Source organism: Gossypium hirsutum, chromosome D08 (assembly GCF_007990345.1).
Source record: "Gossypium hirsutum isolate 1008001.06 chromosome D08, Gossypium_hirsutum_v2.1, whole genome shotgun sequence".
NCBI classification, from domain to species: domain Eukaryota; kingdom Viridiplantae; phylum Streptophyta; class Magnoliopsida; order Malvales; family Malvaceae; genus Gossypium; species Gossypium hirsutum.
The window spans coordinates 12,106,563-12,130,086 of NC_053444.1; the positions used below are offsets into that span (position 1 = coordinate 12,106,563).

The 23,524-nt window shown below is 38.0% G+C and overlaps 1 protein-coding gene across 1 annotated transcript; it reads left to right on the top strand.

Annotated features, from left to right (window-relative positions):
• Nucleotides 1-21,955: 21,955 nt before the first annotated feature.
• Nucleotides 21,956-22,511, top strand: LOC107918533 (monothiol glutaredoxin-S6). Its single transcript, XM_016848114.2, has one exon. The coding sequence runs from the start codon at nt 22,012-22,014 to the stop codon at nt 22,318-22,320; it is 309 nt and encodes a 102-aa protein (XP_016703603.2). The 5' UTR covers nt 21,956-22,011; the 3' UTR covers nt 22,321-22,511.
• Nucleotides 22,512-23,524: the final 1,013 nt, after the last annotated feature.

A 23,524-nucleotide genomic window follows, 5' to 3' on the forward strand; every position in this document is an offset into this window, starting at 1 on the left:
ACTTCCATATGAAAGTAGATTCATCAAGATTCGATTACATAATTTATTCACTATTTAATTCCACTCCTACGAATTCTTGTGATTTTTCCAATCCACACCACTGCTGCTATCAGCTTCTGTTTTCAAAGTGAACCTTACCTAATTTGGGGTTTCATGGACCAACTAGGGCCTTGTCATACATAAGCCCACATATGATCATACTTAGCCATTCTAGTGGCTGATCATTTGCTCAACACTTCCATTCCAACATAGTTACATCATGAAACCATCTATACATTCATAAATACGAATGGTCTAATGCCATACTCCACTTCTACAAGCCATCTTCGCATGGCTGTACACTTATACATTTCATAAAGTACTCGAAAGACAACTATGGGTAGTCCTATACATGCCATAACAAAATTCAACCAAAATAGTACCCAAAAGAGCCTTTGATAGTGTGGGCGACTTCGACTTCAAGATCCCGAGTCCGATAGTTGGAGAACCAAAAATCTATAAAACAGAGGAGCAATGTAACGAGTAAGCAATTTATGCTTAGTAAGTTTGAGCAAGGAATTCCAGCATGCACAAAGAATAGCACACATTTAGCTAAACGGAATATTTCATAATACGCAATTTACCGATATCAAACTTGCTTCACAACATTAACAACCCTTATGTACATACACAATAAACTAACTTGGCCGAAGGCCGGTAGCTCGTTTATCAACTGAGCGAACATTTATTTGTAAGGGCTCGATTAAATTCAACACATACGTAACATATCCCCATATTGGGATGTTTTTCGAGTATTCGCTGGAATTTTACAGCAAGCTCATTCATTACCAAATCACGTACCTTCGGGATTTAACCGGATATAGCTCCTCGTTCAAATGCCTTCGGGACATAGCCCGGTTTTAGTAACTCACACAATGCCTTCGGGACATAACCCGGATTTAACAACTCGCACGAATGCCTTCGGGACTTAACCCGGATTTAATAACTCGCACGAATGCCTTCGGGACTTAACCCGGATTTAATAACTCGCACGAATGCCTTCGGGACTTAACCCGGATTTAGTATCTCGCACAAAGGCCTTCGGATCTTAATCCGGATATATTCACTTAGCACAAAGCCTTCGGGACTTAGCCCGGACAGCATTCAATTAATCATGCACATCTAACAATAATTCATAGCACATTCATATTTCATTTTCGTTTACGAAACTCAAACACAAGGCACATATTGTCCTTGCACATTCGGCTCAATAGCCACACATAGAGCATGATTTAATCACATCGAAATTTAAGCTCTCTTACTCAAGAACTTACCTCGGGTGTTGTCGAACGATTCCGCTAGCTATTCAACCACTTTTTCCTTCCCTTTATCGGTTTTATTTCCCCTTTGCTCTTGAGCTTAATCAAACAAATAAATTGATTTCATCATTTTAGGCATCAAAAGATGAACACAAGGCACTTAGCCCATATTTATACATTAGACATTAAAGTCTCATACATGCAAAAATCATGCATCAACACCACATATTAGCTAATTTCTTGCCCTTGACCGAATATGCATGTCCATTTTTGGGGTCAATTTCAACACTTAATACACACATGTACACACTAGTAAAGCATCCTCCCCCTTTTCATCAATTTAACACATGCATTGCTCATTAACATGCAAAGTTACATTCGGCCTTAGCACACATCTTGCTAGCCGATTCTTCTCCATTTAGCAACCAATGCACATATGTGCTCACACAACAAAAAATGCTAAAAAGGAGGTTCAAGAATCATCAAGCCATCATCACATGCATCATTAACAAGCTTCATATTTTGCATGCAATGGCATTAACACAACCTCCACCTAGGCCGAATCTTAACTCATCCTCATGCCTCATCACCACAACATCAAACATCAACCAAGAATGATTCATCCATGGTCAAGTGCCATTTCCATCACATAGCAAGATTTAGACCATGGGTTAGGTAGAACTCAAGCTAACAACTAAAACATGCATGCCTCTCATGGAACATCATCAAACATACCTTAGCCTAGCTACATGCATGGCCGAATCTCTTCACTTTTCTTCTTCTTTCCTCCTTAAAATTTTTGGCCAAGGATGAACCAAAGGATGAGAAAATTTTTCTTTGTTTTTCTTTCTAGTTTTTGGCAAGCATGAAGATGAGAAAAGGATGAACAAAATTCCCCCTTTCTCTTGTTTAGCTCACGGCAATGGGGGGACAAACACCACACACACATTTTTTTTTCTTTTGTTTTCCATTTCTTTATTACCCATACTCCTTATTTTATTCTTCCACTAACAAAACATGTTTCATGACATGTTTTGCCCATCCTTCCTTGTCATGGCCGGCCACTACTCATTAGGGGGGGAATTTGACATGCAAGTCCCCCCTTTGTCCACATGCACTAGTAGGTCCTCACACATTGACCTATCACATTTTAGAATTTTCTCACATAAGTCCTATTGACTAAATTCACATGAAATCAACCAAATTGAAGCTTGAAATTTTCACACATTCATAATTACATATTCTACACAATAAGTATCACATTCAAACATTTCGGTGACTCGGTTTAGCGGTCCCGAAACCACTTCCCGACTAGGGTCAACTTTGGGCTGTCACAACTCTCCCCCACTTAAGAAATTTTCGTCCCCGAAAATCTTACCGGTAAATAGGTTTGGGTATCGTTCTTTCATCGAGCTCTCGGTCTCCCAAGTAGCTTCCTCGATCCCGAGTTTGAGCCATAACACCTTTACTAGCGGAACTCTTTTGTTTCGCAACTCCTTCACTTCACGAGCTAGGATACGCATCGGTTCTTCTTCATAGCTCATGTCGACTTGAATTTCAACCTCCGATGGGCTAATTATGTGCGATGGATCAGATCGATAGCGTCGAAGCATCGAAACATGAAAGACGTCATGAATCTTTTCAAGCTCCGGGGGCAAAATCAATCTATACGCAACCGGACCAACTCGTTCGGAGATTTCATACGGCCCAATGAATCTTGGGCTCAACTTGCCCTTACGGCCGAACCTGAGTATCTTTTTCCAAGGTGAAACCTTAAGGAACACTTTGTCTCCCACCTGATACTCGATGTCTTTTCGTTTCAAATCTGCGGACGATTTCTGACGATCCGTGGATACCTTCAGACTTTCACGGATTACCTTTACTTTCTGTTCAGCATCTCTAATCAAATCAACTCCGAAAATTTTGCTTTCACCGAGCTCGGTCCAAAACAATGGTGTACGGCATTTACGACCGTACAAAGCCTCATAAGGTGCCATCTTAATACTTGATTGAAAACTATTGTTGTAAGCGAATTCAATCAAAGGTAAATACCGTTCCCATGAACTACTGAACTCGAGGATGCAACATCTCAACATATCCTCAAGTATCTGAATTATCCGCTCGGATTGACCATCGGTTTGGGGGTGAAAAGCAGTGCTAAAATGCAGCTTAGTACCCAGAGCTTCTTGCAATTTCTTCCAAAATCGTGAGGTGAATCTCGGATCTCTATCCGACACGATAGAAACAGGTACCCCGTGTAATCTCACAATTTGATAAACGTACAATTCAGCTAGTTTATCCAATGAAAAATCCGTACGTACGGGGATGAAATGAGCCGACTTAGTCAGTCTATCAACAATAACCCATATCGCAACCCTCTTACTTGCTGACAAGGGCAGTCCGGACACAAAGTCCATTGTGACTCGATCCCATTTCCACTCGGGTATCATGATCGGCTGGAGTAATCCTGAAAGCACTTGATGTTCCGCTTTCACTTGTTGACATATTAAACATCTCGAAACAAAGTCGGAGATGTCCCGTTTCATACCATGCCACCAAAATTGACGTTTCAAATCGTTGTACATTTTCGTACTCCCCGGGTGAATTGACATTCGGCTACAATGGGCTTCGTTCAGAATCATCGAAATGAGTTCCGAATTCCTTGGAACATACAAACGATTTCTGATCCTCAAACAATCATCATCATCAATTTGAAACTCCGATTCCTCGTTCGGAAAACACTTAGCCCGTTTTGCAACCAATTCATCATCGACTTTCTGAGCTTCACGAATTTGGTGAGTCAATAATGGTTTAGCTTTTAATTCAGCTACTAACACACTGTCTGGTAGAACAGACAAATGCACGTTCATCGCTCGTAAAGCAAACAATGACTTCCGGCTTAAGGCGTCCGCAACCACGTTAGCCTTTCCCGGGTGGTAATCAATGACAAGCTCGTAATCTTTCAACAACTCAAGCCAACGTCTTTGTCGCAGATTCAAGTCTCGTTGAGTCATCAAATATTTGAGACTTTTGTGATTCGAAAATACATGGCACTTCTCACCAAACAGATAATGTCGCCATATTTTTAAAGCAAACACGATGGCAGCTAGTTCGAGATCATGGGTCGGATAATTCCTCTCGTGTGGCTTCAATTGTCTCGACGCATAGGCCACGACTCGACCTTCTTGCATCAATACGCAACCCAACCCAAGTAGGGATGCGTCACTATAAATGACAAACTCTTTACCTGATTCGGGTTGCACCAAAATTGGAGCTTCAGTCAAATGAGTTTTCAGTTGGTTGAAACTTTTCTGACATTTCTCCGTCCACTCGAACTTAACATCCTTTTGAAGTAGCTTCGTCATTGGTGTGGCTATCATCGAGAAACCTTTCACAAATCGTCGGTAATAACCGGCGAGCCCCAAAAAGCTCCGAACTTCAGTAATATTTCTCGGAGGTTTCCAGTCAAGTATGGCTGAAATTTTGTTCGGGTCAACTCGAATACCCGACGCGGATACCACATGACCCAAGAAGCTAACCTCTCTTAACCAGAACTCACACTTACTGAACTTAGCATATAACTGCTTATCCCGCAAAATTTGTAGCACTAGCCTCAGATGCCCAGCATGTTCGGTCTCATCTCTTGAATAGACCAAAATGTCATCAATGAACACAACTACGAACTGATCCAAATACGGTCTGAAGATCCGATTCATCAAATCCATAAATACCGCAGGGGCATTAGTGAGCCCAAACGGCATCACTAAGAATTCGTAGTGACCATATCTCGTTCTGAAGGCAGTTTTGGGAATATCTGGATCTCGAATTCGCAACTGATAATAGCCCGATCTCAAATCTATTTTTGAGAACACTGAGGCTCCCTTCAGTTGGTCGAACAAATCATCGATGCACGGCAACGGATATTTGTTCTTTATCGTCACTTTATTCAGCTGACGATAGTCAATGCACAACCTCATGGTTCCGTCCTTCTTTTTCACGAACAATACTGGTGCACCCCAAGGTGAGAAACTTGGTCGAGCGAAACCTCTATCCGTCAGTTCTTGCAACTGAGCTTTCAACTCCTTTAACTCAGTTGGTGCCATACGATACGGAGCTATCGAAATCGGCGTAGTCCCAGGTACAAGCTCAATACCAAACTCTACCTCCCGAACAGGTGGTAAACCCGGTAATTCTTCCGGAAAAACATCCGGGTATTCACAAACCACCGGCACAGATTCGGGTTTCTTTTCTAATTCTTTGTCATCAAGCACATATGCAAGGTATGCTTCGCACCCTTTTCTTACATATTTCTGTGCCAACATTGCTGATATTACAGCTGGCATCCCCTCCAAGTCCGCAGACTTAATTCGGACTACTTCGTTATTTGCGCACCTCAAATCAATAGTCTTGCTCTTGCAATTCACAATCGCATCATGCGCGGTCAACCAATCCAACCCAAGGATAACATCAAATTCATCAAACGGCAAAAGCATCAAGTCCGCTGGAAAACAGGAACCTCGAATTTCCAGGGGACATTTCTTACACACTTTGTCGACAAGCACGTAACGACCCAAGGGATTTGACACCCGAATTACGAACTCAGTAGACTCAATAGGTAAAGTCTTACTGGATGCTAAGGTTTCACATATGTAAGAATGAGTAGAACCGGGGTCAATCAAAGCAATTACATTAGTATCAAAGAGGGTGAATGTACCGGTAATAACATCAGGCGAAGAAGCATCCTCGCGGGCACGTATAGCATAAGCTCTAGCAGGCGCACGGGCTTCGGATCTGGTTATATCATCTCTAGATCCTCTCTGACCACCACCAGCATTGCCCATATTTCCAGATGGTTTACCTCGAGCAGTGGTAGCACCCGGTCTCCCACTCTGATTTGCATTCTGTCCCGACAACCTCGGGCAATCTTTAATGAAGTGGTCCACTGATCCGCATTTGTAACAGGAGCGGTCAGGAAATCTACAACTCCCCGAATGCCATTTACCGCAATATCGGCATTTCGTCCTGTCTCGACGTTCATTCCCAACACTGGCGACCGAAGTGCCTCGTGTACCCACAGGGGGTCGATCACGATCTCGTCCAAAAAGGCCCGAAGTGCCTCTAAACTGGCCCGCATCATCTCGAAATCTCTTCGATGTCTGTTGAAGAGACCTCCCCGAGGATGTTTTACGAAACTCTCCAGTTCCCTCATCAACTCTTTGCTTTTCTTTTCTAAGCTCTTCGGCTTTACAAGCTCGTTCAACAAGTACCACGAACTCTTGTATTTCAAGAACGCCAACGAACATTTTTATATCTTCATTCAGCCCATCCTCGAAGCGTTTACACATAACAGCTTCGGACGAAACACATTCCCGAGCGTATTTGCTAAGTCTAACAAATTTTCGCTCGTAATCAGTAACCGACATGGAGCCTTGCTTAAGCTCAAGAAATTCCTTCCGTTTTTGATCAACAAATCTCTGACTGATATACTTTTTCCGAAACTCAGTTTGGAAAAACTCCCAAGTTACTTGCTCTCGGGGCACAATAGAAGTCAGAGTACTCCACCAATAGTAGGCAGAATCACGTAGCAAGGAGATAGCACACTTTAGGCATTCATCGGGTGTACAAGATAGCTCATCGAGTACCCGGATAGTGTTGTCCAGCCAAAATTTAGCTTGCTCGGCATCATCGCTATCCATAGCCTTAAATTCAGTAGCCCCATGTTTTCGGATTCTGTCAACTGGGGCTTATGTGACCTTATTTGGTCCGTTACCGGCGGTATTGTAGGTGCGGGGGTAGTATTTGTTCGGGAATGGAGGTTGTGAAACAGCCATATTAGTTCGAATGTATTGGTTAAACCAATCATTCATCACGCTATAGAATGCTTGTCTAGCTTCATCATTCTGATTACTAGCATTAGGTTGAGAGTTTGCCGGCACTGTCCCTTGTGCGGGAGCAGGCGCTACACTCTCAAGATCATCAGCTACCTCTCGGTCACGATCGGGATCCATTACTATAAATAAACACATTTACAATTGTCGGAAATCACCACACTATCAAGTAATCACATAAAATGGCATGTATAGCTAGACCCAAAATATTACGATAGTCCTAGAATCGACTAAACCGTAGCTCTGATACCAATAAAATGTAACACCCCGAACCCGAGACCGACACCGGAGTCGGACACGAGATGTTAACAAACTTTGAAAAATTTTTCCAGACACTGCCCAGTCTGAGTACTAGTCGCTTCAAAAATCATATCTTGAGTTCCACAACTCAAAAATCAGTTTTGTGATTTTTCCCTGAAACTAGACTCATGTCCCCACCTATGGATTTTTTTCTAGAATTTTTGGTCGGGCCAACTAGTACAGTTTATTAGTCAAAGTCTCCCATGTTACAGGGGTCGACTACACTGACCTTTTCCCATTACGACTGGGATATCTCACTGCACAGAGCTTCAATACTGATGCCGTTTGTTTCTATGGAAACTAGACTCAGAGAGGAATCCATACATATATGGTATGACCCCTAATTATCTCTGGTCAATTTATAGTGAATTTCCAAAGGCGGAACAGTGAATCCAGAAACTGTTCTGGCCCTGTTCCACAAGAACCCGAATATCTCTTTTTGTACTGTTCCTATAATTGTTTCGTTACTTCCATATGAAAGTAGATTCATCAAGATTCGATTACATAATTTATTCACTATTTACTTCCACTCCTACGAATTCTTGTGATTTTTCCAATCCACACCACTGCTGCTATCAGCTTCTGTTTTCAAAGTGAACCTTACCTAATTTGGGGTTTCATGGACCAACTAGGGCCTTGTCATACATAAGCCCACATATGATCATACTTAGCCATTCTAGTGGCTGATCATTTGCTCAACACTTCCATTCCAACATAGTTACATCATGAAACCATCTATACATTCATAAATACGAATGGTCTAATGCCATACTCCACTTCTACAAGCCATCTTCGCATGGCTGTACACTTATACATTTCATAAAGTACTCGAAAGACAACTATGGGTAGTCCTATACATGCCATAACAAAATTCAACCAAAATAGTACCCAAAAGAGCCTTTGATAGTGTGGGCGACTTCGACTTCAAGATCCCGAGTCCGATAGCTGGAGAACCAAAAATCTATAAAACAGAGGAGCAATGTAACGAGTAAGCAATTTATGCTTAATAAGTTTGAGCAAGGAATTCCAGCATGCACAAAGAATAGCACACATTTAGCTAAACGGAATATTTCATAATACGCAATTTACCGATATCAAACTTGCTTCACAACATTAACAACCCTTATGTACATACACAATAAACTAACTTGGCCGAAGGCCGGTAGCTCGTTTATCAACTGAGCGAACATTTATTTGTAAGGGCTCGATTAAATTCAACACATACGTAACATATCCCCATATTGGGATGTTTTTCGAGTATTCGCTGGAATTTTACAGCAAGCTCATTCATTACCAAATCACGTACCTTCGGGATTTAACCGGATATAGCTCCTCGTTCAAATGCCTTCGGGACATAGCCCGGTTTTAGTAACTCACACAATGCCTTCGGGACATAACCCGGATTTAACAACTCGCACGAATGCCTTCGGGACTTAACCCGGATTTAATAACTCGCACGAATGCCTTCGGGACTTAACCCGGATTTAATAACTCGCACGAATGCCTTCGGGACTTAACCCGGATTTAGTATCTCGCACAAAGGCCTTCGGATCTTAATCCGGATATATTCACTTAGCACAAAGCCTTCGGGACTTAGCCCGGACAGCATTCAATTAATCATGCACATCTAACAATAATTCATAGCACATTCATATTTCATTTTCGTTTACGAAACTCAAACACAAGGCACATATTGTCCTTGCACATTCGGCTCAATAGCCACACATAGAGCATGATTTAATCACATCGAAATTTAAGCTCTCTTACTCAAGAACTTACCTCGGGTGTTGTCGAACGATTCCGCTAGCTATTCAACCACTTTTTCCTTCCCTTTATCGGTTTTATTTCCCCTTTGCTCTTGAGCTTAATCAAACAAATAAATTGATTTCATCATTTTAGGCATCAAAAGATGAACACAAGGCACTTAGCCCATATTTATACATTAGACATTAAAGTCTCATACATGCAAAAATCATGCATCAACACCACATATTAGCTAATTTCTTGCCCTTGACCGAATATGCATGTCCATTTTTGGGGTCAATTTCAACACTTAATACACACATGTACACACTAGTAAAGCATCCTCCCCCTTTTCATCAATTTAACACATGCATTGCTCATTAACATGCAAAGTTACATTCGGCCTTAGCACACATCTTGCTAGCCGATTCTTCTCCATTTAGCAACCAATGCACATATGTGCTCACACAACAAAAAATGCTAAAAAGGAGGTTCAAGAATCATCAAGCCATCATCACATGCATCATTAACAAGCTTCATATTTTGCATGCAATGGCATTAACACAACCTCCACCTAGGCCGAATCTTAACTCATCCTCATGCCTCATCACCACAACATCAAACATCAACCAAGAATGATTCATCCATGGTCAAGTGCCATTTCCATCACATAGCAAGATTTAGACCATGGGTTAGGTAGAACTCAAGCTAACAACTAAAACATGCATGCCTCTCATGGAACATCATCAAACATACCTTAGCCTAGCTACATGCATGGCCGAATCTCTTCACTTTTCTTCTTCTTTCCTCCTTAAAATTTTTGGCCAAGGATGAACCAAAGGATGAGAAAATTTTTCTTTGTTTTTCTTTCTAGTTTTTGGCAAGCATGAAGATGAGAAAAGGATGAACAAAATTCCCCCTTTCTCTTGTTTAGCTCACGGCAATGGGGGGACAAACACCACACACACATTTTTTTTTCTTTTGTTTTCCATTTCTTTATTACCCATACTCCTTATTTTATTCTTCCACTAACAAAACATGTTTCATGACATGTTTTGCCCATCCTTCCTTGTCATGGCCGGCCACTACTCATTAGGGGGGGGAATTTGACATGCAAGTCCCCCCCTTTGTCCACATGCACTAGTAGGTCCTCACACATTGACCTATCACATTTTAGAATTTTCTCACATAAGTCCTATTGACTAAATTCACATGAAATCAACCAAATTGAAGCTTGAAATTTTCACACATTCATAATTACATATTCTACACAATAAGTATCACATTCAAACATTTCGGTGACTCGGTTTAGCGGTCCCGAAACCACTTCCCGACTAGGGTCAACTTTGGGCTGTCACACTCGGTGTGACGAACCTCACTATCATAGTAAATAACAGCACTAATACGTTCACTCATCTTCAATTTCTATCCTTCTTAGCCTCTCTAAATTTTTTTTACTGTAACTTATGCAATCTGAGAAAAAATTTTGCCTCATTTATAGCCTCAGGCCAAACAGGAGCTAATGTAGCAAAAGCGCATCCACGTGGGAGCTTCTTTCAGTACTTTTGCTGACAAAGCATCCTGCTTAAAGTGTTTTTGACACTATTTGCTCAGAAATGTCTTCTCGAAATTATTTTTTCAGGAGCTACTGTAGCAAAAGAGCGTCCACGTGGGAGCTTTTTTAAATTAACACTAAACCCTAATCTAATTTTCTAAATTTTTTTAATTAATTTACTCAAGTAACCCTAAACCCTAATTAAAATAATTTTTTCTTTAAAATCCATAAATACGAAACCTAATTCAATTTTGAAAAATTTATAATTAATTTAATTAATAAACCCTAAACCTTAATCCCTTTTTTATTTAACGTTTTCTTTAAAACCCTAAACTTAAAAACCCCAAACCCTAACCCTAAACCCTAAACCAAAACCCAAAACCCTAACAGGAGACACAGGCAAAACGCGTCCTTGAGGGCGCACTTTCTGTCCACGTGGACAAAGCGCTCCCTTGAGGAAGCATTTTCCTACCTCGTCACCTGACAACACGCTGACGTGGATGCGATTTCGGAGAATTGGGCCATTCTGATAATTAATTTTTTACCGGGCCCATTCTAGTAATGTTTTAAAAAATGGGCTTTTATTGGTATTTTGCCTATGAATATATTCTGACTTAATAAAATAATACCAAAAAAATGTGAAGAGATGATGAAAATACAAGCTCACGTCAGATAGATGATGAGATGAAAACCATATGCCTCCATTTCTTGAATTACATAGTTGCTTGAACATCTCTCGGCTAATTTACCCTAATAATATATAAAAAAATTATTTTATTAAATGAGCTGTCAGTAGGATTATTTACAAAATTGGCATGTTTAGGTGGGTGGTGTGCCTTTTTCACAAGCAGCACCACCAATTTTTTTAATAAATTTTTTTATTTTTTTAAATATTATTTTATTAGTGGTGCCATGTACATAGGCGGCACCACTTTTATACCGGGTCAAAATACAAGTTAAAATACCCATGACCGCTGCATGTGATGCCACTTGGACTAGCGGCACCAGTCGTGCCTGTCTGACAAGCGACACTGGTGTAGTGACCAATCCCCTCCCCTCCGCCACGCCCTGCACACTACGCGCCCTGCACACTACATTTTACAGTGTCAAGTCACTTTGAAAAGGAAAAAAGATGAGAATGGGGGACCTTATAAGCGTGGTCCCCCTTAAGATGAAGGTGCGGAAGTGAGGAAAAAAAAAAAAGAGAAAGAAAGAAAGGTATGTATTATTTTAGTAAATAATTTTTTTATTTAAATGGTTTAGTTATATTTTTTACTTTGTGAATTTTTTTTGTTATTAATTATTATAAATTGTTTATGTTTAGTGTTTATGGTTTAATTTTTTTTATGCATGTAATTTTTTTATAATTATTTTTTTAAAAAAATTATTAGTAATTTATGATTATGTTATAATTTGTTTGTTCTTTAGTTTAGTGTTTTGTGAATTTTTATTAATGTAAATTTTTTGTTTTTTTAATTATTTTATAGTTATGTTGTTAATAATTTATGATTAGGTTATAAATTGTTGTGTTTAGTTTAGTGTTTTGTGATTTTTTATTAATGTAATTTTTTTTGTTTTTTAATTATTTTGTTAATAATTTATTATTAGGTTATAAATTGTTGTGTTTAGTTAGTGTTTTGTGATTTTTTATTAATGTAAAATTATTTTATAGTTATTTTGTTAGTAATTTATGATTAGGTTATAAATTGTTAGTGTTTAGTTTAGTTTTTTGTGATTTTTTATTAATGTAAAATTTTTTAAAAATAATTTTATAGTTATTTTGTTAGTAATTTATGATTAAGTTATAAATTGTTAGTGTTTAGTTTAGTATTTTGTGATTTTTTATTAATGTAAAATTATTTTTTAAAATAATTTTATATAGTTATTTTGTTAGTAATTTATGATTAGGTTATAAATCGTTAGTTTTTTGTGATTTTTTATTAATGTAATTTTTTTTAAAATTTTTTTATAGTTATTTTGTTAGTAATTTATGATTAAGTTATAAATTATTATGTTTAGTTTAATATTTTTTGATTTTTTATTAATGTAAATTTTTATAACGTAATTTTATTTTATTTTTATTTATTTGATAATTTTTATTGATTTATTGAAATGTTGATTAAATTTGTTTTTATATAATTTTATAGGTTGTTTGAAAGAAACTAAATATGTATATTTCTATTTTTATTTTTTTATTCGTATGTTTTTTTATGTTTAGGTAGTTTATGTTTATTTTAATTATATTATTATTGTAAACTAACATAAATTTTTTTATTGTAGGTAAAATATGGGAAATTATGAGATATTTTTTACTTTCTTTACTATGTTTTTTTGTTACTCACGTATTTACTTTGTTTTTTTGTTTCTCAAATTCTAAATTATTTACTATATTTTTTGCAACAAATTAAATGAATTCATTTTTCTAATTGCAGATTTGCAGCAAATGGGTTCTTTGATTAATAATGATAATCACATATCAAGTACTATTAATGAAATGGTAATGAAATTGTTATTTGTTACTCACATCATTTGCGGAATTAAATTAGATTATATTAACTATTTTGCTAATTTAATAATGTCAGGGCCCGTACTGCGCATTGAGGGGTCGTGTTAATAGTGTAGGTTTTATGCTAAATGAACGTCTAATGTCATACTTAGAGTTAGCCGGATTCGGATCAGCGGCATTGATCCGGACCTTTGATCTGCGATACAACTTAATATCTGCTTTGGTCAAGCGATGGTGTCCGAAGACCCACACATTTCATTTGTCGTGCGGGGAGTGCACCATCACTTTACAGGATGTTGCACTGTAGTTCGGGCTACCTATCGACGGGAATGCGGTCACGGGCGTAAGTTTGATCTCTAGGTCGGCCGCCCTTTGCTATGACTTACTTGGACGCTCGCCCAGTGAGGGAAAATTTACGGGTTTGGGGTTTTCATGGCTAAAGGCTAATTTCGAACATTTGCCGAGTATTGCCAGTGAATGGGAGGTGATTAGACCTGTCCATGGGCCGGGCCCGAAAAAGATTTCGGCCCGACTCTTAGGCCTGGCCCGAAATATGGGCCTAAAATTTTACCCAGGCCCGGCCTGGGAAAAATAATAAGCCCGAGCCCAGCCCGGCCTGACCCAATTTTTAATAAACACAAAAAATATATTTTAAAAATAAAAAAATAAAAAATATATTTTTAAAGTATTTTAAAATTAAAAAATAAAATTAAAAAATATATATTTATTATATTTGGGCCGGGCCGGGCCGGGTTCGGGCCAAAAAAGTTGAGCCCGAGCCCAGCCCATTTTTTAAACGGGCCTCGTTTTTTTGTCCAAGCCCATATTTCGGGCCTATATTTTTTTTACCCGAACCCTCCCATATTTCGGGCGGGCCATCGAGCCGGGCCGGGACGCCCGACCCATGGACAGGTCTAGAGGTGATGCATGTCTTTCGAGCTTACATTATGCACCTTATAGGGGGTGTACTCATGCCAGATGCAAACGACAACAAGGTCCACTTGATGTGTTTGCCCCTATTATCTAATTTGCATAACACCTGTTCGTACAGTTGGGGGTTCGCAGTGTTAGCCATGTTGTATCGCGAACATTGTTAGACGACAGATCCTTCTACGGTGGACATAGGCAGATGCCTCATATTGTTGTAGTCTTGAGCACTTTACTAGATGTCATTCTTGGCATCGATTTGTCACCAATCATATGTATTTCCACTCGTTAATAGGTGATGAATTTTTACTCATTATAACAATTAGTTGACTTTTTTTTGGATTATATTATTCTAACAATTTGTTTTCGTAGATGGAGCACTAATCTGGGTATCGGGAGGTCATACACAGTTTCGATATACCATCTGATGATTGAGAATCATGCTGGAGAGGGGGTAGGTTTTTCTAATATTCACGACATTTTATTATTTTATCTCATTCAACCCGTGTTAATATAACCATGTTATTAACTGTGTAGTTTATTTGGATGTCGTATTCTGTCACAGAAATTATGACGGTTATTCCCTCATCTATTCACGTCTACTCAAACCTATGGTGCATTAATACACCCATTATCAATTTTCAGACAGTGGAGTGGTATCATGGTAATCGAGTACTTCAGCAGTTTGATTGCATAAATTATATCCCGAAACTGCCAGTACGGTTGGGGGACATCCATGGGATTAACAAGAGGGGAAAACATGGAAATGATTGGGTGGAAGTGCATGAAAAATATATTGCAATGTAGAACAACCAGTTGGGGTGGGTACCTCAGATGGATCGTGCTTTGGATTTGCAGCCCTCGTTAGAGTACATACAATAGTACTCTGAAATGGGGAAACCATTTTTGTTTGGTGGGCGATTGATGGTAGTCCCCCTCCGGCACATGACACGACTTAGGCAACCCTCCCATCCCCTTCCACATCCACCTCCTGCACCCAAGCCAGAGGCAGAGCCGGAGCTACACTCTGGGGATAATTCTTATCATCCAGACTTGGGGGGCTTGATTATTTACCAGGCTTGATAGGCCACAGATATCATTCAGAGTTTGATATCTTCAGCCCAGTACCACCGCAGTACTCCACTTCTCCCGACTCGTATCCACCGTAGTATTTCACTCCTCTCGGCTCAAGGTCATCGATGACGTTTGAGGCATATGGTTTTTCATCTATGTTTCGCACACCCCCACATGCGGGTGAAGAGAATGTTGATCACTGCAATCACCCGTAACATGAATGTCGACCTCCACAAAAATATACCCCTAGGACCACACCATCAAACCATCAATTTTAGGGGTTTTTGCAATTTAAATAGTTAAGTTTGTATTTATTTAATGACTTTTTTACCCCTACAAAAAATTTTAGCTATTAATCTTATGGGCATGCCATTTCAGTTATTAATTTTAGGGGTTTTTTGTATTATTTACGTAAAAAAGCGTTTTTTAATTCAACAAAAATATAAACGCAACAAACTTTAGACTAATTTTGTAATTCAAATTAGATTAATTGCAACAGATTTTAGATCCAATCCTCTCTACATGTAGTGAATGTAATTAATGTTGGCATTTACTCCGATTAATAAGGGTTGAAAAACATCTCAATTCCTACCCGATCGTGACGATTGCCCAATATGGTAGTTTTAGTGTGGGTATTTACTCCGATTATGATCAGCTAATTTGCATATGCCACACAGCTTCCCATCAGATTTCTCCCTAATGTCCATTTCATTATGGATTCTGGGTGATTGCGAATGACCTTTCGGATTCCTACGCAACCCTTTGTCTAGAACAAGCTCGAAAGTCGTCAGAAGCACCTCCCATGTAGACAAGTCAGGTAGGACAGGTAACTCGTTCTCCCTTACACGCAACGTGCACTCGAAGGTGTACACCTCATCGATAAATTGTTAAACATTGAGCGAGACTTTAGCACAAGCTGCCACAACATGTGTACAAGGATAATGAAGTGTTTGGAGCCTCCTACAATCACACCTCTATTTCGGAGATCAACTCCATATGATCTAGGTGGTATACCGGGTCGATGACTAATGGTCTCTGTAACTCAAAATGTTTCATTACATCGTGAATATACTTCTACATTCATCGACCTCGCCATCTGATGGTTTGTAACCATTGCATCCCTGACATCTTCGACAAACACGTGTCTCGCCTCCATCTGGTTGACTTGTTGCTGCTTCATTCTTGGCATCAAGGTAGCCAACCTGTAGAATGTAGCCAAGAAGATAAATTAAATCGGAATATGTCACATTTTCATCAACACGGAGTTAACCTCCTCCGCCAAATTAGTGGTCATATGACCATGGCGAAAGCCCTTGTCAAAACTTTAAGCCCATTGTCATGGCTCCATGGTACCCAACCATTGTCAGAAAGGTGTGTTCATGTGACCCTCCATGTCACTCTCAAATCGAGTCATCCTTTGCTAGAAAATGTGTGGCTCTAGATCGTATGTTGTGTATGTATTAAGAAAATATAAGTTACAGTCCCGCCCTAAAATATTAGGTTATATATTGAAAAGATAAGGTTATCCTTTACCCATTCTCACAACTTGTCTCCCCCAGTTTGCATTCTTATAATCTAAGTGGAAGCTAGTCGCAATGTGTCAGATGCAGTAAATAGATCTCTATGGCACACCGGAACACCTAATGGTGACAATTAATCTTTTCCCCTATTGGAGATGATGCAAATATTATCGTTACTAATAACATACCTCCGCAAGTTCGTAAGGAGGAATTCCCACGACTCCATGTTCTCCTTATCTACTATGGCAAACGCTATCGAGAGCATGTTATTTTTCCCGTCTTGAGCAACTACAAGAAGTAGGATCTGTGTATATTTACCGTATAGCCAGGTCTCATCTACTTGCACAAACGGGTTGCAGTGGGAAATGCTCGCACGCATGGATCAAACGTCCAAAACATCCGTTGAAAAATTCTTTTTCCTGATTGTAGTTGGTCATGTAGGCTGTAATAAGGTCGTGTTTGCAACTCAATGATAGTCCCCGGCACATACTCCCGCATAGCGACTATCCATCCCTATAGCTCACTGTACGACGCATTAAAATCTCCATACAATTGCTCTATTGCCATCTGTTTAGCTATCTATGCCTTCCAGTATGATACTCAATACTGGAATCATGCTTGCATCTTGGAAATCAGTACTGAAACTTTAATGGTCGGTATGTCTTTCACCATTGGCATAATGCACGTACAGATAGTTTTGGAATCAAGTTTTCGATGATCTTTTGTCATACGTGTTGAAGTGCATGTATGAGGCCCAAAAAATTTTCGTATCTCCCATATCTGCGACTTCTGGATAAATGCGGCTCATACCCGCCAATTGCAGAATTTCGCCGACCTCCAACACTCCCTAATATATAATGTCGGCTTAGACATGACGACCTTGTAGTGAACTGATATATTCATGCTATACCGCTTAATGGTAAATATGCACTCTTCCTTACTTTCGAATCTCTAGCCCACAAACAACTCCTCAGGATCGGAATCTACGGTCAGCTGGTGAGTAGGTAGTATTTCAGGGTACTCTAAGAACTTGGTTGCGTACGCCGCATCAGGGTTTATCCGCATCTAGTTCCCGATTGAAGACGCGTTAACGTTTCCATCGTCAATCACGCCATCGTCTTCAATATCATCCGGGACATAGTCCATATCGGGATCACTATCACTATCGACCTCGTGATTAGAAGGATCACTAATATTGTATACATCACCACCAACTACGTCAGTTTCGGGTGCGGCATTGAGATCGATGTCGATCCCGCGTACAGTCGATTGACTATCAACATACGATATCGAAACCATCATACACAACTCTTAAACTCCATATTCTTCACCTAATAGAGTGGTATCTTCAGTTGGCTCCACACTAGCTAACTCAACAAATAACTGAATCAGTGTATTTTGGTTGCTCCGATTCCCACAATAAAGAGCGGCCATTGTCTCCATGTATTCATCATCTATAAATTCCATTTCGGTGAATTTTATGGGATCCGTCGAAATTGGAAACTTGTAGAAAAGTTTCGAGATCCTTCTCCCACAACGTTTATCAATTTTTGCACTAATCATTTCCTTCATATAATCAAAAGAGACATTTCTATTAAATCTCATTGCTATTTGTTTGCGACATTCAAATATACTTCCCACGATTGTTGTTAAAATTACTCCATCGAAATAAACGCATACGAAAAACTAATTATCCATCCTCAATACTAAATCTGTTAAAAAACAAATCAAAATTCTCAAAACAATTTCAAACAGTAAATAAATACTTATATAAAAATTTTAATGAATAAAAAGTGACCAAAATTATAACAATATGCAAAATTTTTCATTCATAAGCTAACAAAATTAATAACCTAATAAAATAACTTTCAAATAACAAAATAAAAAAATTACTAACAAAATAACTTTCAAATAAATTAAAAAATATTAAATATTACATTCATAACCTAACAAATCACAATAAACCCTAAACAAACAATTAACCTAATCACAAAACTTGCTAACAAAATTAATAAAAATTTACATTCATAACCTAATAAATCACAATAGCATTAAACTAAACAAATAATTTATAATAGTAACTAACAAAATAACTTTAAAATAAATTAAAAACAAAATAATAATAATAATAAACAAACTACACAATACTAACAAAATAATTTATCCTCATCATAATCCATATCATTCTTTTTTTTGTTCTCCTTTCTTTCTTTCTCCTCCCTATCTTCTTCCTTCTCTTCTGCTAATTTTTTTAAAACTCTCCTACTCATCTCATCTTCACCTAGCGATTAAATAGGCCAAAAATTGACCACTGGTGCCGCCTATCAGATGGGGTCACCACTGGCGCCTACTAGATAGGGGTCACTAGTGCCGCTGATCAGATATGCACCACCCATCTTATACCATTTCAGTATTTGTATACGGGACCGTGTACCAGATCCGAAAAAAATTATACAAAGTGGCAAATAATTCATTTTTCTTTTAAGTTCTAGGACATCCTATGATTTATATCATACTTTTTTGGGAGGAATTCTTTTTTTTGATCGATGTATCTAACTTATTGTAAATAGAAATTATTGTAATATGTAATAATAAATAATAATTGATATTTTCAAAAAAAAAATATTACTATAATGAAAAAAAATTTCTTTTGTTTTTCATTATACTAACTCGGCGAGATCATGTGATTACTTCTAACTTCAAAATTTGAATATTTTTGAAATAGTTGCGAAAGATTAAAAAATTAAGAATAAAAAATTCCGGTTAACTTTGTAATCTCTTGATTTTTTTATTGCTCATTTTCAATCAAAAGAGATAAGAGCTGGTGAATCAGAAACCATTAATTAAGAAAGAATAACAAAAAAGTTTTTATGGAGCATGCATATCAATATTTATGGAACATACCTTTTGTTCCAATTCCCATTCCTATTTTAATAGGAATAGGACTCCTACTTTTTCCGACAGCAACAAAAAATCTTCGTTGTATGTGGGCTTTTCTTAATATTTTATTGTTAAGTATAGTTATGATTTTTTCGCTCGATTTGCCTATTCAGCAAATAAATGGAAGTTCTATCTATCAATATGTGTGGTCTTGGACCATCAATAATGATTTTTCTTTCAAGTTTGACTACTTTATTGATTCACTTACCTCTATTATGTCAATATTAATCACTACTGTTGCAATTTTTGTTCTTATTTATAGTGACAATTATATGTCTCATGATGAAGGACATTTGAGATTTTTTGTTTATATGAGTTTGTTCAATACTTAAATGTTGGGATTAGTTACTAGTTCGAATTTGATACAATTTTATATTTTTTGGGAATTAGTTGGAATGTGTTCTTATCTATTAATAAATTTTTTATTCATACAACCCGCCGCTTATATACTTGGCACCACTACTAAAATAATAGATTAAAAAAACAAAATAAAACAAAATAAAATTTATTAAAAAAATTAGCGGTGCCTCTCATTGATAGACACCATCCACCTAAACATACCAATTTCGTAAATAATCCTACTCACAGCCCATTTAAGAAAATAAATTTTTTATATTAGGGTAAAGTAGTCACATCTCTCCTAAGGAAAGTCAAAAGACTTCAAGAAACTAGTAAATCGTTAAACAATAATTGGGGTATTAAACCAATAAACCTTGTGAACTGTGAAGTATCAACTCAGTATTTAACTGTAGGAAAGTTCTAAACCCATTATCTTCCCATGCACTTTATTGATTGGGGTGCCATTGGTTTGGATTTTAATATTGCTGCATTCTGCTCACCAGGTTTTTGACCAATTAATCAAAGTTAGATTTTGCAATCTTTTTAGTTCCTCTAAAATCAACAGCTGAACCACCGAAAGTTAGTCGAATACTCTGCATTTGGCAGTACCCGAAGACTGGAAAGTTCCTCTATGAATACACTGAGCTAAAAGAACCAGAAAGCTAAAGTTTAAAGTTGCCTGATCACCTATTCACATTAGTCAAATTGCAGATAAGTTGCAAAGATATGTTAAGAACCTAATCTGGCAATTAGCCGACCCTTTTCTGTTGACAATTTTCCATGTATTGTAATTTTAGTGAAATGTTAGCCTCATTTGGGAGCCTTGTTTTGATGCAATAGTGTATGGACTTGTAGAGAGGCACAGGTTGCTGTTTCTTGGTACTGTACTAAACCCATTTTTGGAGGTCTAATTTTATATTAAATAGATGAACAGTTTCCCATTTTTAATCAATTCAAATCATATGGTGATTACTATTATGAATTTAGGCATTTTCCAATAGTTTAGTGCACTAACAATGGTTTTCCCTGTGGAAGAATATCTCAGCTTCAATGTTTTTTTCTTTCCAGGTTATAATGCATGGTTTTGAGAAGTAGATAATGCTGTGGGTCCTTAAGGCATCTTCTTCTACCTTCTTGTACGGCCATTAACGTTTATTTATGTGATCCTTCAATGCTATTAAGAGCAAGGTAGCTTTATACTAAGCATCATTTTATCTTTCCGATTTTTCCCATCCCTTTTCTTTTCTCTGTTGGCTTTCCGTTTCCTTGAAAGGAACTTATTCTAATCTTGCTATGGAAAAAGATTTAAGTGTTATCCAATTGGATAAACCAAACTTTTGCCACTTCAGCAGAGATGCTGCAGAAGAACCCGAAGCTTATCCCAGTTGTTCATACAGTCTCCCTTAAAGGTGTTATTCAGCTTGTTCCAGATCGTATCATGGTGTTCTTCGTACCAAAAATAAAAGGAAAAAAAAGGAAAGAGTTAATTACCTGAATGGTCACCGAAGTTATCGGTTTCATGTGTAATGTTAATTACTTCAAGAAACTCAAACTAAATCTTGACAAGCAGTTTAATTTTCTATTGGAACATATATTACTGAAAGACTATGCCTCATAGTTCAGTCATTGCATATATACTTACGGTCACGTGTGTATAAGCATATTGGTATACTACAACTTGTTAATACCCTAATAAGTTATATAGATGTCTTTATCAATTAAACATCAAGGGTAATTCAGGAACTACGATTCTTTTGGATTATTTTATTTATTCCTTATCAATATCTGTTCATGGAAACTATAAATAGGTCTTCAGGGTAGTTAGTTTCCTCATCAGGGCTAAGCAGTTTAAAGTCTCAAAAGAAGCTTCACAGCATTCACATAAACATTTTCAAGTATACTCTTCTGTGCTTGTATAACAATGGAAGTGATTACAAGGATGGTTGCAGACAGGCCGGTGGTGATCTTTAGCAGGAGCACTTGTTGCATGAGCTATACCATCAAGACTCTCATAAGTGGGTTCGGGGCAAACCCAACGATTTATGAGCTCGACGAGATTCAGAATGGCCAACAAGTCGAAAGGGAGCTGCATAAAATGGGGTGCAAGCCCAGTGTTCCAGTTGTATTCATAGGGCAGCAGCTCATTGGAGGTCCTAATCAAGTCATGACCCTCCAAGTCAAGAACCAGCTTGCCCCATTGCTCAAACGTGCTGGAGCAATATGGATTTGAAACGGGGAAGTAACTAATTCCTTTACTCTTAAGTCCAACACGATACTGCTAAAAAAACTCAGATAATGAAATGTCTCTGGAGAGACACTTTTGCATAACATCCTTGTACACAGTTTTTGGAGCTGGATAAGGTCATAGGGTTGTCCTAGTTCTAAGTTCCGAAGGAGCTTGTATTTTAACTTGCACATGTAATATCCCTTTCCTTTGTCTATGATAAGTAAAGGCATTTCTGTTATTATATATATGCTGCATTTAGTGGCTTGAACCTTGGACTTGCCATTATAGTTCAGATTAAATATATCTATTATACAAACTATGAAAATGAATGAAATGATGTCGAGAATGTTAGAAGAAGTGATGGTTTACAAGTTTGTTTGTCAACTTCTTCATTTATATTCATATTCCCAGTCAAACATGTCACATTTTTACGATGCATGTTTTAACTGAGTATGCCTAGCCTTATCCTCAAAGCAATGATCTCACCCAAGAAAGCAACCCCAGAACCCGAATTTCAACAAAGAAATGAAGAAAAAGGGGAAAAGCTACTATCTCAACCCTGCCAATAGACCACAAATTTCATACTAGTCATAATCACTATACACTCTCAGTTATACACACCTTTTACAATAGTAATGACCGGGTAATGCCTTCTCCTTTGAAACAAGGATCAAGAGGTTTGCTTTACCCCCTATAGGCTTAAGATTGTTGATCCTAAACAAGGAGTTGAGCTTGCTTAATTTTTTGGTGAGTGATTTGAATATCTTGTTATCTGGATGGGACCTAACCAACTCTTGTTTCTTGTACACATGATCTTTTCTAGGGCGATTAGCATCATTCTCATTCTTGCAATTTCACGTTTCAGCTCTCGGTTCTCTCTTCTCCCCAGTGCATAGTTGTCTTAGTGAGAGATGGCTTCCTACACCGCTGCTTGTCTGTTGAGGGAACTGACCATTGATTGCACAAAAACAGAATTGATTGTGGCCTCCGTTCATTGCATTTCGAAGTCTGATTTTCTCAAAATATAAGACTTGGGCAACCATTTGCACTGGTAACCTTTCATTCTGTGATGCATGGCTACAGGCTTCTTGAGATAGTTTCTGACAGTTTATCGTTTTGTATAGTCTATAGTGTTCAGAATCTTTTATGTTCGGGTCAACCTAAAAAAAAAAAAAACAGAAAATGGGTTAACGAGGGATATATGCTA